Raw genomic sequence first — 17,335 nt, 5'->3', positions numbered from 1 at the left:
CTGGATCTGGCCCAACCGCTTTCTAAATCCAGCCCGCGAATGGTCCAGGAGTCAGCGTGTTTTTACATGAGTAGAATGTGTGCTTTTATTTAAAATGCATCTCTGGGTTATTTGTTGGGCATAGGAATTCGTTCATTTCCCCCCAAAAAATATAGTCCGGCCCACCACAAGGTTTGAGGGACAATGGACTGTCCCCCTCCTGAACAAGCTTGCTAACCCCTTGCCATATGCTCCTGAATGGTCCAAAATTATCACTGAAGGTTCAACCCAGCGCAAGCCATACCACGGTCTGGGCAGTAAAGCTTGAGAGATTCTACTTCAGAACCCCAGTTCAATGGATTCTACTTCCATCCTTAGCCTCCAATGCTTAGCCATCAATGCTGGTTCAGTGATGTAAATAACTGGAAACATCTATGGCTGTTTGCTCTGTGAGCCACTGAAGAGTGGTCAGATAAAATTTATTTTCGACAGGATTCTGATTACTGGAAGTTGCAAGGAAGCTGTGTGTAGAAGAAAAGGATTGCAGGCAATGCTATTTTTAGTTCCTCCTTCCCTCAAGGTTAGTGAATCACTTCCTTTGATGGATCACAATGGCATCTTGTTGACTGCCGTGAGCTTACTGCAATCAACCTCCTTAATTGAAACAATGGCAATAAGTATTGATTCAGCAAAATGAAACATGAGAGACCTTTTATGCATTACTTGGATCTGGAGATTATTTGCTAAGTGGCATGACCAATTCAGATGACAAGAAATTTTAAGTAAATCATCTTGGCACACACACATAGAAATCACTTTGAGAAGCTTACTTTTTCAGATGAGAGTCCCCCCCCCCAAGCTGTAAATCATCTGATGGTTTAACTTGTCACTGGACTACATTGGATTGACAAATAGAAAGATCTCTGTTGATATATCCAAAAATGGAGGCTCTGCAGTTATTTATGAAGATGCTGGAAAATTCCAGCCACTATTGACGTCCACAGAGTCTTCTCCCTGATGTAATGGAGCAAAGCAAATTGGAAATGTTCTTTGTGGTCATTGCCACATAGAAGTATTTCTTGACATAAAGTGTGTTCACTCAGTACACTCAAAAGAACATGAGATCAAGATCTACCTCAGCCTTCCCCAACCTGGTGCCCTCCAGTTTTTATTGGACTACATTTCATCAGGCATAGCCAACATTACCAATGGTAAGGGATGATGAGGGTTGTAGTCCAAAACATCTGGATGACACCAGGATGAAGAAGGCTTGTCTACCTTGTCTAGTTTTATGCTTCTAACAAAGGAACAGTTGCAATGCTTGGGGTAAGGTGCTGCTGTGTCACCCTCTAGGTGTGGCAGTGCTGCCACTTGTTGGGGCCAGGGTGGGGTGGGGCAGTGTGATGTCAAGGGGGCAAAAGCACTGGGTTGGGGGCAGGCTTGTATGCCCATGCCCAAGCCAAACCAGCGTGCTCTTGCCTATACCAGTCCTAGAGGGTGGAAGCATCATGGCAACCAAGAGGGCAGTGTAGTGGCAACACCCCACCTCATGCACAAAGACTTCATGGGCCATGACTACAGATGTTTTCAAGGATGGTGTCTGGTTTGAAAATTTTATAGTGGAAGGTAAAAATCGTTTTTTTTAAAAAAATGCTTGGGGCATTAAAGCACAATATATTATTTCTTACAAAGATAATTTTGCAGGCACCTCACCCTTCTTGTCTTTTGCTCTGTAAAGTTCAAAAATGGTACATAGTCAACTGTCCTCAACCTGATAATTCTTTGATTCCACCACTATACGGATGTATGTTGCCCATGAACATGGGAACTCTATTTAACTGTTGCAGCTGGCAGTTACTGATAAGCCTTCTGTCAATGGGTTTAGATGCAAGCCATGCATTTAAATTAATAGGCACATCCACCATGCTGCATCCGGTAATGATGGCTGCATTTACTACAGTAGTACGGTTCAATACATTTACTACGGTAGCATCACCCTATGAGGAAATGGCTGCAGTTGAACAATAGGGCACATGTTTTGCACGCTACAAGTCTAAGGGTTGAACTCTGGCATCTCTGTGTAGGGCTAAGATCGTATATAGTTGCTGCTAGCCAGTCAATATGAAAAATGCTGAGTGACCAAAGTTTTCATTAGGTAGGAATGCACTGGTGCAATTATCCTGGACCAATGATACTAACATAATGCCATAAATCATAGCCAGGGATGGTACAGTACTTGCACTCTGTCCTGGACAATGGTTTACTGAAATACAGCGACTCATAGTCATAAATCAGCTTCAGCCCAAGTCCTTAATTGTCTTGAAGTTTGCACTGCCAGTGGTTTGCCAAGTATTCAACCATTCCAAAGCTTCCTCTTCTCCTGATTTAAAAGGCAAAGTAATTTGCTTCACCCTGCCCCCTCTTTTCTGTCAAGTCATAATGTATTTCAATGTACTGAGAATAAACACTGTGTTTCAAGTGTGAAGCACAGACCATCCTGGTAATTGTTTGTTCACTCCCTCTCCCTCTCTAACACACAGCTTGGTTCATAACAGGGGTTTCTTACTACCCACATCCTGCTACAGGACCCTGCTCCTCCCTCTTCCAACAGCTACTGCCCCAGGGGTGGGGACTCTGCAGAATTGCATAGTTTGTATGTAGGGAGAAGGGGCAACTAGTTAAACTGGGCACCCTCACTTCTCTTTCTTTCACCTTGCACAATGCCACCATTGGATCCAAGCCAGCACCTTTCAAAAGTGTTGTGATTTCTTCTTCCAATGCAGTTTTCTCTTAGAGAGAGGTATCATAGAATCATACAATTGTAGCATTGCAAGGGACCCTCGGGATCATCTTGCCATTCCTGAAATGCAGGAATATGCAGCTGCAACTTTTGCATTATCAGCACCAGCCTCTAACCAACTGAGCTGTTTCTTCACAACCCTCCACAAATTCCTACACTGGGAAAATCCTACCCTTTCCACAGCTACCAGAAAACTAATTTAAGGACATTAAAACTCTGCTTTATTCAGATGTGGGGAGCTTTTGGCCCTCCAGTTATTGCTAAGGTGGGTCAGATGCTCCCATCCCTGTCCTATCACCACACCAGCCAGGACAGGACAGAGGGTTGTTCGCGTTCTTTGAACAGCCTGGGAAACTCAGCCAACCTGGAATGGGACATACCTGTGTGGAATGGGACATACCTATGGGCAGCCTGAGGAAGTGCCACCCCCCTTGGACCTGCCCATAAAATAGCAAGTCCAGGGTGAGAGACAAGGGTGATGTTTCCAAGAACTCTTATCATAGTGAGACTTTGGTGAGTGAGCTGAGAGTTTGTTTGCACCAGGTGTGAGAACCTGGAGGTTGAGAGGGAGGGTATGTCAGAATTGATATTGATTTGATTGATATTGATGAATTGATATTGATTTTTATATATCAGTAAATCTGTACTAATGTAGCATTTTTTATCTATAGCTGTGTTTTGTGGTATTTTAAGTTGTCTGTTGTTGCTTCAGTTTTCTATACATTGCGCAGAGATACTTTTAAATGTATTAAGCAGTATAGGAACTAAAGAACCAATCAAGTTCCCATTTTTCCAAATGTGCTTCATGTTTTGCAAGGGCTTTGCTTGCTCCTCTTTATGAAACACACATATTCCAATATCTAATTGTGAATAATGAGAATCCATGGGAGCAATGTGAGTTGGGAAAGAGAGGAAGAGGGAAATGTTCCATGGGAAAAAATGCTAAAACATCAAAACAGATCTAATTAGGATGATGAGTCCTGTTTTTAATTAGCTAAGTGGGCTAGTGGGGGTTTGTATATATTATTTTTCAAGATAATATATTAAGCAATATGTACCAAAATAGAAATTACCATTTAAAAATGCCACAGATCTCATCATTGAAACAAATTGTTCTCTCCCCACATTCTTCTATAGTAGATAAAGTAAACAAAATAGGGATGTTGGAGAATCCTGATGAAAATAAACATGCACAGAAATTGCCAATGTTCACGTATTTGTCCCATGTTTGGAAAGGAAACCAATCCCACTAATACAGCTGTTGTTTTTAGTCTGCAAATGACGCACAATTGATTGCCCCCCTCCCTTAGCATTATGTTTCCTTTGCATTGAAATGAATGGGGTGGGATAATATAATGACAATATAATGTACATAACTTATGCAATTAATCACATAAATTGTGAAAGTTATTTTTCCATGGTGAATGATGAATGATGTAGTTTTTTGGAAGAAGATGAACTGCAGGTGAACAGAAACAGTGCTGTATGTGACAAATACAGGCTGGAACGTAAAATGGTGCCTTTCTATGTCCCCAGAAAACTGCTCTGGGGTTCTCCAATTCTCTGGAGCAGATTTTGAGGGTGCAGAGGGGAATGCAGGGAAGGGGAGAGGGAGGAGAAGTGTTGTTGTGTGAACAGAATGGCAGCATTGGTAGCTCAGGGTGCGCAAGGCAGAGGTTCTAACACCCCCTCTATTGTCAGCTTAATTCAAGCACTGCTGCTCTAAGACTTCAATCCTAAAAAGGTCTACTCAGAAGTAAACACCACTGAATTCAATGACAATCTCAGTTAAGTGTGTCTATATCTGCAGCCCAAATCTGGGGTTGTAACCATTGTACCATGCTGGCTATACAGGCCACAGTAGCCTTATCACTGCCCACAGAACGTCCAACTTCTTGTTGCTCTTTTCAGACTACAAACTTGTCGAAAACATTAATTTTAGCTACAAAATATAACAAATCAGCAGCCAAGATTAGGAATGAAGAGAAACTCATTTCAATTTGCATTTAAAAGCAAACCTGCTTAATTCACACTTTCTGAAACAATACACAAACAAAAACACGGCCATCCTTTCAAATCCATACCTCATTGTGCATTTCTCCAGCTAAGGAACATTTACAAAAGTGCATACACGAGGGTTAAGAGTGTATTGGCATAGCCTACCAAAATGTGTATGTTAGGAGAAATTTATATAGATTTGCAACTATATAGCAGACTGAGCATCACACATATTATGTGTGCATAAAAAGCATACATAAGCTTTATGCAAATCTGTATCCTCTGTTTTGGTAATGATTCCTCTCTTTTGGCAATGTGTAAGTGGACACCTTATAATAGGGGTATCCAACATGGTACCTTCCAGATGTTACTGGACTCCAACTCCCATCAGCCCCAGCTGGCTTGGCTAAGACTCAGGGAGGATGGGAATTGTGGTCCGGTCCATCAACATTTGGCGGGCACCATGTTGGCTAACCAACCTTATATGTTCTTTTCCTATCCTACCAGGCTCTGTCTCCTGATGTGTGTCAGGGACTGGCTGGATGACAAGGAGTGATGGGAGGTTCCCCAGAAGAAGAAGGCTTAGAGCTAGGGGAGTGGTGGTGGAACCCTGAGAAAAGATCTGAGGATAAAGAATGACTGGATGCTGAAGAAGCAACAGGCTTGAGTGAGAGAGAAGTGCCAGATTCAGGAAGCAATTCAGACTCTGCATATGAAGCCGTGAAGGAGGGGCCGAGGTGTCAGAAGCATCCATGGAGCTTGCATTTCCTACTGTAGTAAGTTCCCCTGCCCCTTTGTCTCCAAGGTCTTGAAGAGCCTTGTGTGTAGCCAGGGGCGCCGACTTATAAAAAATATTGGGGGGGCGGGGGCCCATACCGACTTATAAAAAATATTGGGGGGGCCCAAGACCTCCAAACCGCTGCTGCTGGGGGAAGGAAAGGGGCGAGCCCCGGCTGCCCCGACCTTAAGTGAACCTGTGAGGGCCCGCCCTTTGCGGCAGCCGATTGGCTGCCGCCGTGGGCGGTGAATATTAATGAGCTAGGGGGAATCCCCGCTTCTCGCGAGATTGTTGATGGGTCGAGAGCCCGCAACCCCACCCCCTCTCTAGATCGGGAGTGGCTTTGTTTTAACTCATTACTGAATGTATTTTAAAAGGTAACTATCGTCAAACAAGGAAAATAAAAAATACCAACATAATTTTGTGATTTTACAAAGCATAATATAACTAATAATTTTCTTAAATTATTGGGGGGGCAGAGCCCCCCCAAACGAATTTTTGAGGGGGCTTGGGCCCCCTCAGGCCCCATGGAGTCGGCACCTATGTGTGTAGCAGAATAAAGGGCACAGGTGGCCCCTTAAGGCCTTAAGCTATGCCTGGGAGACATCCAGCTGCGGAGGAGACATAGGAGGAAGTAGGAGATGCAGATTGTCAGTCCTGACACCTGGGCGGGGGGCAGTCTCTGCTTGCATGCTGTTTTCTTGAACAAAGAATTACATTTATTACTTGTCTCTGAGTCTCTGTGTTGACCTGCAGCTGAACCCGTCCTGGCAATGCGCCAGGTATCACCCTCTGTTTCCACCCCTTTGTCTCGGGATCTTCCACTCAGGAGAGAAACAGTTCTAACACTCACAAAAGACTAGTGGGAACAGGTCAGCAAATTGTAATGGACCAGCCACTGTAAGGCTGAGCATGACCAGCATTCCATTGCTGCTCATAGGAGATGCTGAGGGGGGGGGGTGTGGGGGACCACAAAAGAGAAAAATGCAAATTATATGCATTCATATAACTGTTCCAAGATGCACCAACGTATTCTAAGCTATCAAAATTCATTTGCTCCAAAATGCAGCTGCTTTTCACAAAACACAGAGCATACGCAGTTGCCAAAAGATCTGATTAGAAAGAAATACTGGCTTACCAATAAACGTTGTTTGCGAAATAAAGATGAAAGTGTCATAGAAGAGTAAAATATTATAGTTATTGTACAAGCTTCTTTTTTAAGGGAAGCATTATCCCCCATCTGCCTAAAAGCCATTATGCTCACTGAGCCTGTTATCTTTCAAGTCATTTACTTGCAGTTAAAATTCTCATTTCTGGGAGAAAGCTTATAATTGCCTGCTCAGCATGTATTTCTTATGCTTTGCAAAGCTGTTTTCTGCATGGTACATTTTGAAAGCCACCTTTAATTTTTATGCAGGAGTAAAGGGAATAAGCGGTTTGTAGACCACAGGTCTATGTTCTGACAGCTGCAAATGAATGAACTGCATCACTAAAGTAGAGAAACTGCATCACAAAAAAGAGAAGAATGGGTTTCTACTTAGAGTAGATCCATTTAAATTAAATTAAAGTTCGCCACATCTACTAATTTCAGTGGGTCTGCATTCGCTAAAACCCCTGATGCTCCCAGGAGGGGCCAAAAGGGCTTGAACTGTACTGTACAGTACATAAAGTGCACACATGATAAGAAAACCAGGGGATTAAGATTAACAATTTATCTGATCCACCTCAACATACTGGTAGTAATTGCAGTATTTGCTTTTCTGGCGTGCTCTGGTCCATGGGGACATGAAGAGTCGGACACGACTAAACGACTAAAAAACAACAAAAGTACATGTTATGTGTTGAGTCGAATAGGATCCAAACTGCAGCAGTCTGATTGGTCCCAGAACAATAGGATCCAAAAGGCAGCAGTCTGATTGGTCCCAGAACAATAGGATTCAAAATGCAGCAGTCTGATTGGTCCTAGAACAATGCAGCAGTATGATTGGTTGGCAGGAAGCACCCAATCATGCTCCAGATAGAAGTGAATCCACAACCTGATTGGCTTACAGTAGAATTCCGGAATTAGCCAATCATGTGCAGCCCATTGTGTAAATAATGTATATAGAGCAGATACTTTGAGGGGACTTTCATTCATTCCTCCTCACCACTATGAGCTGAATAAAGAGCATGAAATCACTTTGTGACTCTGAGTATATTTCAGTACACCTCAAAAATAATCTGCTGTACAGTGGTGCCCCGCAAGATGAATGCCTCGCAAGACGGAAAACCCGCTAGACAAAAGGGTTTTCCATTTTGGAGGTGCTTAGCAAAACAAATTTCCTATGGGCTTGCTTCGCAAGACGAAAATGTCTTGCGAGTTCCTGCCGGGGTTTTTTCCTCCCCCCCCCCCTTTTTCTAAGCTGCTAAGCCGCTTATCAGCTGATCCGCTAAGCCGCTTATCAGCTGATCCACTAAGCCGCTTATCAGCTGATCCGCTAAGCCGCTTATCAGCTGATCCGCTAAGCCGCTAATAGCGCTAATCCACTAAGCCGCTAATGGGCTCACTTCGCAAGACGAAAAAACCGCAAGATGAAGAGACTCGCGGAACGGATTCTTTTCATCTTGCGAGGCACAACTGTACTTATGTACTATAGAATAACAGAACTGTAGAGTTGGAAGCGTCATCTAGACCAGCCCCCTTCAATGTAGGAATTTCGGCTAAAGCATCCATGTCAGATGGCCATTCAATCTCTGCTTAAAAACTGACAAGGAAGGAGAGTCCACAACCTCCCAAGGGAGTCCGTTGTCACATGGAGGAGGGAACATGCTTGTTTTCTCCTACTCTGGAGGGTAGGACTCAAACTCCTTTCTTGGAGGTTTTTAAACAGAGGTTGGGTGGCCATCTGTCATGGATTCTTTAGCTGAGATTCCTGCATTGCAGGGGGCTGGACTATATGACCCATGGTTCCCTTCCAACTTTAAGATTCTGTGATTCCATGTGACAGCCTTTCAGATATTTGAAGGTGGCGATCATATCTCCTTTCAGTCTCTTCCAGGCTAAACACACCCAGCTCTTTCAAGTACTTCTCATAAAGCTTGGTTTCTAGACCCTAGATCATCTTGGTTGCCCTCCTCTGACCACGTTCCAGCTTGTCAATATCCTTCTTAAATTATGGTGGCCAGAATTGGACACAGTACTCCAGGTGTGGTCTGACCAAGGCAGAATAGAGTGGTAGTATTACTTCCCTTGATCTGGACACTAGACTTCTGTTGATACATGTCTGTATTGAAGCTGCATAATGTCCAGTACCACCCTCCACAGAACCTTCTCTCTCTCTTTCTTTACTTTGTTACTTTTCCATCTGTATTTTTTCTTCTTCTCTTATAATTTTAAAATTTTGATAAGAAGAAAAGAGTTTGGATTTATCACTACCCTAAGGAGCCTCAAAGCAGCTAACATTCTCCTTTCCCTTCCTCCCCAACAACAAACACTCTGTGAGGTGAGTGAGGCTGAGAAACTTCAGAGAAGTGTGACTAGCCCGAGGTCACCCAGCAGCTGCATGTGGAGGAGTGGAGATGCGAACCCGGTTGCCCAGATTACGAGTCTACCGCTCTTAACCACTACACTACATGAAAAAAAGAAATGTGCATAAAATTTGTGAATGCCATGTTTATAAGGGTTTATATTTATAAAGATAGATGCAAATTTAGGAATTACTGCTATACTTTTAACAGAAATGCTATACATATCACCAGAATGAGGAAGAATATGGCCAGCCCTTCTCCACCCAAGTTTACATCAATTTTGTTGGTGTGTTTAGTCGTTTAGTCGTGTCCGACTCTTCGTGACTCCCTGGACCAGAGCACGCCAGGCACTCCAGTCTTCCACTGCCTCCCGCAGTTTGCTCAAACTCATATTGGTAGCTTTGATAACACTAGCAAATAGTAAATGCCACTCCAGTACGTGATATCATCATTCCCTCAACATAGGAGGAAGAGAGTCTGGATAGCTGAGTTGGTTAGACCATGGTGCTGATAACGCCAAGGTTGCAGGTTCAATCCCTGTATGGTCCAGCTGCATATTCCTGCATTGCAGGGGGTTGGACTAGATGATCCTCAGGGTCCCTTCCAACTCTACAGTGCTATGCTATGCTAACCCATCACTGCTCTGCTTCCCCATGTTACTGCTTTATTATATCACAGTTACTACCTGCACCCATACAAACCCACCTGGGCTTTAATATTGGCTGCAGGGGCAGCCCTGCTCATGAGTCCACCATTAAGATATTTTAGACTGATGGACAGTAAAGACAGAACCAGTTCAGTGATGGCCCCATATTTGTGGAATTCTCCCCCAAGGCATATACATCTTGCCCCCATCTTTATTAGCTTTTAAAACAGGACTGCAAAGATTTTTCGATTTCAATAAGTTGCTGAGCTGGGTATTTAATTGTTTGAAGTGGGTGTTTTAATCTGTTTGATCAGAATTGCTATACAAGGTTATACAAACACACAAATAAGAGCACACTGCTGTTTATAATCTTGTAGTTATGAGATTGTTTTATTTGTATTTTAAGATTATAAATGCTTATGTGAGCTGCTTTGGCAGGGCTTTATGCCAGCATTTAAATACTAGGAATATACAAGCAAAGGGATCCAGAAATATTGCAAAACTTCATAACTGTCTCCAGAGGATTTTATTTGAACACACACACAATCCTGTTATGGCAATTCCTCATGTACTTTGCAGGAATAACTGTCTTTTGCATTGCACACCAAAAAGTGTGTTTTTGTGTTTCTGCTCTAGAAGATACCTGGATTATCCTGCTTAGAAAAAAAATATGTTTTGTTTTGTTGCATAAACTAATTTAAATAGACTGATTCACACTGCAAAGGCAGACAAAATTAGGAAGGGAATGTCATAAGCATTTAGACTGACAGCCTAAATTGTCTCCACTAAAGCTTAATTACCACGGTTTATACATTCTGCATATGTAGTCCCGACACCCCTTATTAAGTGTCTTGTCAAGCAACATATATTTAATTTGCTTTCTAAATGTGGAGCAGCCCCTCTATCTTTTGCTCCCTTGTACCCATATCTGAGCAAACAGACCTTGCCACATGCCCAGATGACTTATAAAAATGAGTCAGGCAGAATGAAGCTTTGGGAAGAGTTCCACTCTGAGAGTTTAAATGGGCATTTGAATAATTTTTCTCACCTCAGATTCTCCTCTGCCTGTGCCCTCCTCGTTTCCATCATCTGCATTCTTCTGCTGGCAAAATTGGGCATTACCTCTCCTTTCTCTTTTCATGGAATGCCAACTGCTTCACAAAGAATCATAAATCGTGTTCTCCCCTAAATGAGAACACGGGTTGCAGTGGGGTCTACCATGCCAAACCTCTGTTGCCAGGCAGGTTAAATAGTTAGTGCCTGAAGCAACGATTGGTTGACCGGGTTGCTGGGGCAAATTGTATGTTGCAATTTGGGTGGGTGGGACCAAAGGTTTTAAATACAGTGGTGCCTCGCAAGACGAAATTAATTTGTTCTGCGAGTTTTTCCGTCTTGAGATTTTTTCGTCTTGTGAAGCACGGACTTTGGAAAAGCTTCAAAAAGCAACAAAGTCTTCAAAAACCTCAAAAAAGGCTACCACACCGTGTGCTATGAGTTGCTCCTCGAAGTGAATGCACGGTTTTAAGAAAAAGGAAACAAACTCGCAAGACAAAGGAAACAAACTTGCAAGACGTTTTCGTCTTGCGAAGCAAGCCCATAGGGAAATCCGTCTTGCAAAGCAACTCAAAAAATGAAAAACCCTTTCGTTTTGCGAGTTTTTCGTCTTCCAAGGCATTTGTCTTGCGAGGTACCACTGTATTGGAGCAATTAGCCTTTTCCTTTCTCTTTTGCTGAGTGCATTGGATCACCCGCCCGCCCGCCCGCCCTGTGTTCCGGTTGACCTTGCTTTGCCTGTCATGGGGTCGTCTGCCGTTGGGGCAGGGGCCTAGTAGGAATTTTGCCATTTGGCTGATTGGCTGGTGCCACTTGGTTTTTGCCTACTACTTAGCAATTCGTCACAACTTGTAAGGTTGCAGTTAGGCATTGGTTATAAAAATTGGTGGAGGAGGGGTCAGGATAGGCTGTGCCTGCCCCTCCAATGGTGCTGGAAGGGAATTCCCTTAAAGGAATCCTGGGGCTTGCCATGATTTCGTCCAATCCCTGAAACGGGACCAGGGCCGGCAAGCCTTGGGGAGCAGATGGGGTGAGCGGTGAGGGACTGACGCTCAGCTCAACTGATCCCCAACATTGTCTTCCCCTTCACTGGCTTCCGATGGAGTTTGGAATGTCAGTTCTGTCCCAGGCGGGGGGACAGATAGTCATAACCAATGCCTAAGCAACCGCTCACAGAATTTGTAATTTTAATAAAGTTGTGGCCCAAAATTTTATGCCAAAAACCTTAAACTAAAATTATGTGTGATGTGTGAATTATTTTGAGGGGTGGCTTGGGGACCTCCACACGCAAATATGGAGGTATGAGGTAGACTTAGGGATGGGTGTATATTTTTTTTTAAGTTTCTGAAGGTGTTTTCCAGCTGCTCACAGTGCTAGAGAACAACTAGATTTCCTTTAAGTCTGTTCTCCTATGTAAACATTATTTGAAGTATACTCCACCATTAGTAACAGTTTACAAATACGCTCAGAAGCAACCAATTGGCACAGCACTGCATTTCTCAAGAAATCAGCCATCAACAATTATAGCAGTGGTGGATGCCTCATAATAAACATTTGGATTAATGTGGCTAGGTGCTCTGTGAAAGCAGCAATGTGCTTAGCTTCTTATTTTTAAAGCCTCTTGTATTTTAAGGCTGAAAAGAAGCTGCAACTTATCAGAAGCAAAAAAAACAGAAAAAAATGCAGGTATTATATTTTTCACCAGTCTGGTATTCTAAGTAGAGGCAGCAGTACTAATAGGAATAGTAGGGAAGTAGTAACAGTGACATGTATAAACTCCCCCCCCCACCGCCCCAATTGCATATATAATTTATTCAATTTTTTTAACAAAGTATATACACCACTGCTCAGATTTCTGAAGAGCAGCTTTTGTGATGTATGTCTTAGCTACAGCTTTTATTAAAGTTTTGGGGGTATGGTTTAGCTAAATTGCATGTGAATTTCGTAAAGGTTATGTTTATTCTTTTCCCCATAATTCATGCACTGATACACATTAGGGCATGGGTAGGCAAACTAAGGGCTGGGGGCCGGATCCGGCCCAACCGCCTTTTAAATCCAGCCCACGAACAGTCCAGGAATCAGCATGTTTTCACATGAATAGAATGTGCCCTTTTATTTAAAATGCATCTCAGGGTTATTTGTGAGGCCTGCCTGGTGTTTTTACATGAGTAGAATGTGTCCTTTTATTTAAAATGCACCTCTGAGTTATTTGTGGGGCATAGGAATTCATTTTTTTTTCTTCTTCAAAATATAGTCCGGTTCCCCACAAGGTCTGAGGAATAGTGGACCAGCCCCCTCCTGAAAAAGCTTGCTGATCCTTGCATTAGGGTGAGACAGCACAGGAAAAAACAAAAGGATAGATTGCTGAAAAACAGCCATCCAATTGATGGACATTTCTGTTACCCACTTGCAGCTATTGCTTTCTTTGATCTTTAAGAAGCCCAAGCTTTAAGTGCTTTACCAACAGCAGTAAGTAATAGTCCTTGAAACAATAAAATTCCCTAAAACAGTTCGGTTGCTTTGACACATCAACTTTAATCTTATGCCCTAAGGAAGGTTATGACGAACCAAAATGTGTTGTTTCACAAACTGTATAAGCTAACTATATCTTCAGATGCCTTCTAGGGTCAGAAACCTCCACAATTATGCTATTATTCAGGTGTTTCTGAAGTTCTGCTCTGGCCGTATGTGGAAGGGTGTTTGAGCATACTAACTGTCCCAGTCTCTGCCATCTTTGCATACTCAAGTTGGAATCAAGCATCACCATTATAGCATGTGTGCTAAAATGCCATATCAGAGTATCATGGATTAGAGGAAAACATTCATCTTTGTCCCAGAGGCCTTTGAACTCTTGCTTAAGAATTCTTATCATGCAGTCTTGTGCTTTCCTGTATCTTGCAAGTCTCTAGCTGTGAACAGCTTGCTATTGAGTCTGTCTTACCGTTGTTCCTGTAGCAGAATGTTGAAAGTAGCAGGCAAAGATGATATTGATTTATTCTCATCTTAAATTTGATTCAGTCCCATTGGTTTTTCTCTCTCTGCCTTTTCACTTCATTATTAGTCAAGTCAGAGTTTCAGAGTCATAAAACAATATTCAAACTTTACCTAAAGATCCTTGTGGCACCAATAAGGAGTTCCGCTCAGAAGAAGACTAGCTCTATCTTCTTTAAAAATTAGGAACATGACAAATGAGTTCAGAAGAAGACTGGCTGATTAACAAGTAAGGTACTGTTGGCATTATTTATTTTTTATGGCTGAAAGAATGAAAACGCAGCATGAAATTGTTTTGATCCTAGAACTAAATCATCACTGTAAGAACTTATCAGAACCGGGGCTGAAGTGCTGAGCAGGAAAACATTCAAAGGGAAAGGATAAATGTACGGTAGCTGCTAGAGTTCGTGAAGCTCTTTGCTGGCTAGACAAGCACAAGCCAAGGTCTGTGCATGGATGTTTTTAATCAGGAACTGGTGTGTGTGGTCCTGCTTTCTTTGATGGGAATTGGAAGAGAATATATTAATTATATTTACTCCTCTATAGACCCATGAACAAGGAAAAGTGTGGGGTTTTACAGACTCTCAGACAAGAGACAGCCCATAGCAGAATTTAAATATCATTGTTAAGCAGTTAATATAGGCTGTTAAACTTTTCTTTATTGTGCATCACTTGCATGTAGCAGCTGACCTCCTTCTACCCCTGTTTGCAGTGAATAGACTGCACACTGAAGTAAATTAAATATATACTTTACTTACGGATTTAAGGTCTCAGTCACACATTGTCCTATGCTGCAAGAATAGAAAATGCAGGCAAAATATTCTTTAGCAGGTATACAGCAATGTAGCTTCAGACACGTTTGAAGCTGGGAGCTATAGTGAGGCACATACTCCCTCCATGGCTCAAATCACAAAGAAGAGAATGAGGAAAGGAAGAGACGAGAAGAAATACATCACTTCCTCCCTCACTGGGGGTGATGGGGCATGAGCTCACTGACCCTACTCTGTGGTCCTTAACCCCTTCAAATACCAACTAGCAATCATGCAGTGGTGTTTGACTGCAAAATCTCCCACATTCATTTCTTTTTTAGCCCATACATATGCCCCTCACCTCTGAGCCTACAACCACCCAAAGAAGAACAGCATGGTGTCAGGACTTGTCCTGTTTCCTTTGCAAGCTGACAGCAGTCAGTCCTGAAAGCCTTCAGAGCAGGCCCTATTGACTGCCGGTTAAAAATGGGCCAATTTGCCTCCCACTAAAGACTTCCCTCAGCTCCCTCAGCTCTGATTTCTTTACACATATCATTCTCTGCATATTATAAAATTATACATATCTTTGTTTTGTCTATCATATGTTCACCTAATAAATTTGTGGATATTTATTCAAAACCTGCCAAGGAATCCAGTTTATTTTGTTGTCTTTTTAGATAATTTGTAAAAAGCTCCCATTCTTTCTTAAAGTTGCAGTTGTCCTTGTCCCGCAATTTGTATGTCAATTTAGCCAACTCTGCATAGTTCATCAATTTTTCTTGCCATCGTTCTTTCATTGGGATTTCCTCATTCTTCCATCCTTGTGCAATCAAGACTCTTGCCGCTGTTGTGGAGGGATGGGGGGAGGGGGGAAATATTGTAATTGATTAAATGGATTGATAATTTGTTCAATAATAATAATTTTAAAAATGGGCCAGTTTAAGCCATCAGCCGAGTTGTGCTTAACAGGCAACCTTTGTACAAACTGGAGAAGCCTTGGGTTTGAGAGGCAGTAATAATATTTTCTAAGTTGGTATTTAAATAAGTGCAAAGGCCACTGGATTGTCCTCTCAGTTACTGCATAGCAGATAAGAACTACTAACCTGTATGGAGAAAATGCCCCTAATTGTAAGCAAGGAGCAAAGCATGCTTTGCACTCATTTGTCTGACAAGAATTTGTGCAAATTGGGAAATCTCTTTAAAACAACAACAACAAAAGAAACAACAACCCATAGCTGTCAAGTGTCCCTTATTTGAAGGGACAGTCCCTTATTCCAGCGCCATGTCCCGATGCTGTCCCTTATTGATGGATGTCCCTTAAATGTCCCTTAAATGATGTCCCTTAAATTTCAAAGGAAGCAGCTCCTCTCCCTCCCTCCCTGCCGGCCAGGGAGGAGGGAGGCTCCAACTGTGTTGCTTGGCTATGTTGCTCACCCAATAAGAAGTCTAAGAACGATTGGGGGGTGGAGCTTGCATGCCTTGTGTGTGGCTAGTTAATGCAAGCTGAGGGGGTTTTTGAATGCTGGATGCCATCTTGTTGCACGTGCTGCTGCAAACTTTGCAGTGCAAAGCCAGGCTGGGGAGCCATCTTAAGTTGAGGCTGCATAGGCCTTGTGGTGCATGTGATTCAGATTCTATTCAGTTGAACCTCTGGTTACAAAGTTGGTTGGACAGTGTTCTCGAAGCTACCTGCATGAGTTTGACCACACTGCAGGAGGACAGGAAGACTGGAGTGCCTGGAACAGGTGAGGCTGCAGGTCCCTTATTTTGGCTGCTGGTCCCTTATTTTCAAGGCTGCTGGTCCCTTATTTTCAAATCTGTAAGTTGACAGCTATGCAACAACCACCTGAGGGTTGGATCCCTCCTAACAGGAGAACTCCCTGACAGTCAGGAAATCTCCTAGTTTCTCCTCTTCTCCATGGTAACAGCTCAGAAATATTGGGTAATACTTTTAAGGAAACAATAAGCTCCTTAGAATTTTCAGTAAGCTTCTGAAAAATCTATTTTATGTGGTTTTTCTATATGTTCTATGCTCTTGGGGCATATCTTGCTATTATGTAAACATCATGTTTTGAAGTAAATTTGTATAAAGGCCTTTTCTCATGTCTGATCTCCTGGAATATTCTTTTGTTACTGTAACACCTGTTATAATAAAGGACAAACAGGTACACATGGGAGATAGGAAGCTGCCTTATACTTAGTCAGACCAATAGTTCATCTAGCTTCTGAGTGACAGAAGCTCTCCAGGGTTTCAGGCAGGAGTTTGTCCAGCCATACCTGGAGATGCTGAGGATGAAACATGAAGCCTCTTGCATGCAAATCAAATGTGCTACTACTTCCATTGCCTAATAATCTAGTATTTTCTAAATACCTCTGGTGTGAAACTTTCCTAAGGTGGGTGGAAATGTGACGAGATACTTGAGGGAAGAGGGTCCAAAAACTGAGCACATTCTTTTGATAAATGGAGCTGTGGAAGAATGTCTTATCTCTGTGTATTGCATGGTTCTCACCCAAATAGAAGAGCACATTGAGTGCCCTGTGAATATTTGCGAACTTTTTAAACGTAAAAAGCAAGCCATACATTCGTTTTTGTCTCTGATGTGGAAGAAAATGCTGTTCAAGGCAGTGAATAGTGCCACAGCAATTCACTTGTCAAGCTCCAGCAAATGTACAGTCTCGTATCCAGATTGTATATCTGTGTAGTGGATTGAAAGTGGCTAATTTTATTCTCAGCCATACTTAGAAGAAACAGAAGGCACACCAATCATTTGGATGAATGCGCCATTGATCTATTTTGGCCTGTATTTACGTGCCCTGGCTCTTGGGAACATAGG

At 42.5% G+C, this 17,335-nt stretch overlaps 1 protein-coding gene across 4 annotated transcripts in view; it reads right to left on the bottom strand.

Moving 5' to 3' along the window:
• The window catches only part of LOC309331261 (uncharacterized protein), a 140,911-nt gene extending 129,981 nt beyond the window's left edge, over positions 1–10,930 (bottom strand). For all 4 annotated transcript variants that reach the window (XM_081843380.1, XM_081843381.1, XM_081843379.1 and 1 more), the window contains exon 1: positions 10,757–10,930. In XM_081843380.1, coding sequence (XP_081699506.1) covers positions 10,757–10,849 — 93 coding nt within the window. In that variant the 5' untranslated portion in view covers positions 10,850–10,930. The remainder of the gene's footprint in view (positions 1–10,756) is intronic.
• Positions 10,931–17,335: the final 6,405 nt, after the last annotated feature.

Source organism: Podarcis erhardii, assembly GCF_964252035.2.
Source record: "Podarcis erhardii genome assembly, chromosome: 16".
NCBI lineage: Eukaryota > Metazoa > Chordata > Lepidosauria > Squamata > Lacertidae > Podarcis > Podarcis erhardii.
This window is presented reverse-complemented; position numbering and strand designations above follow the sequence as displayed.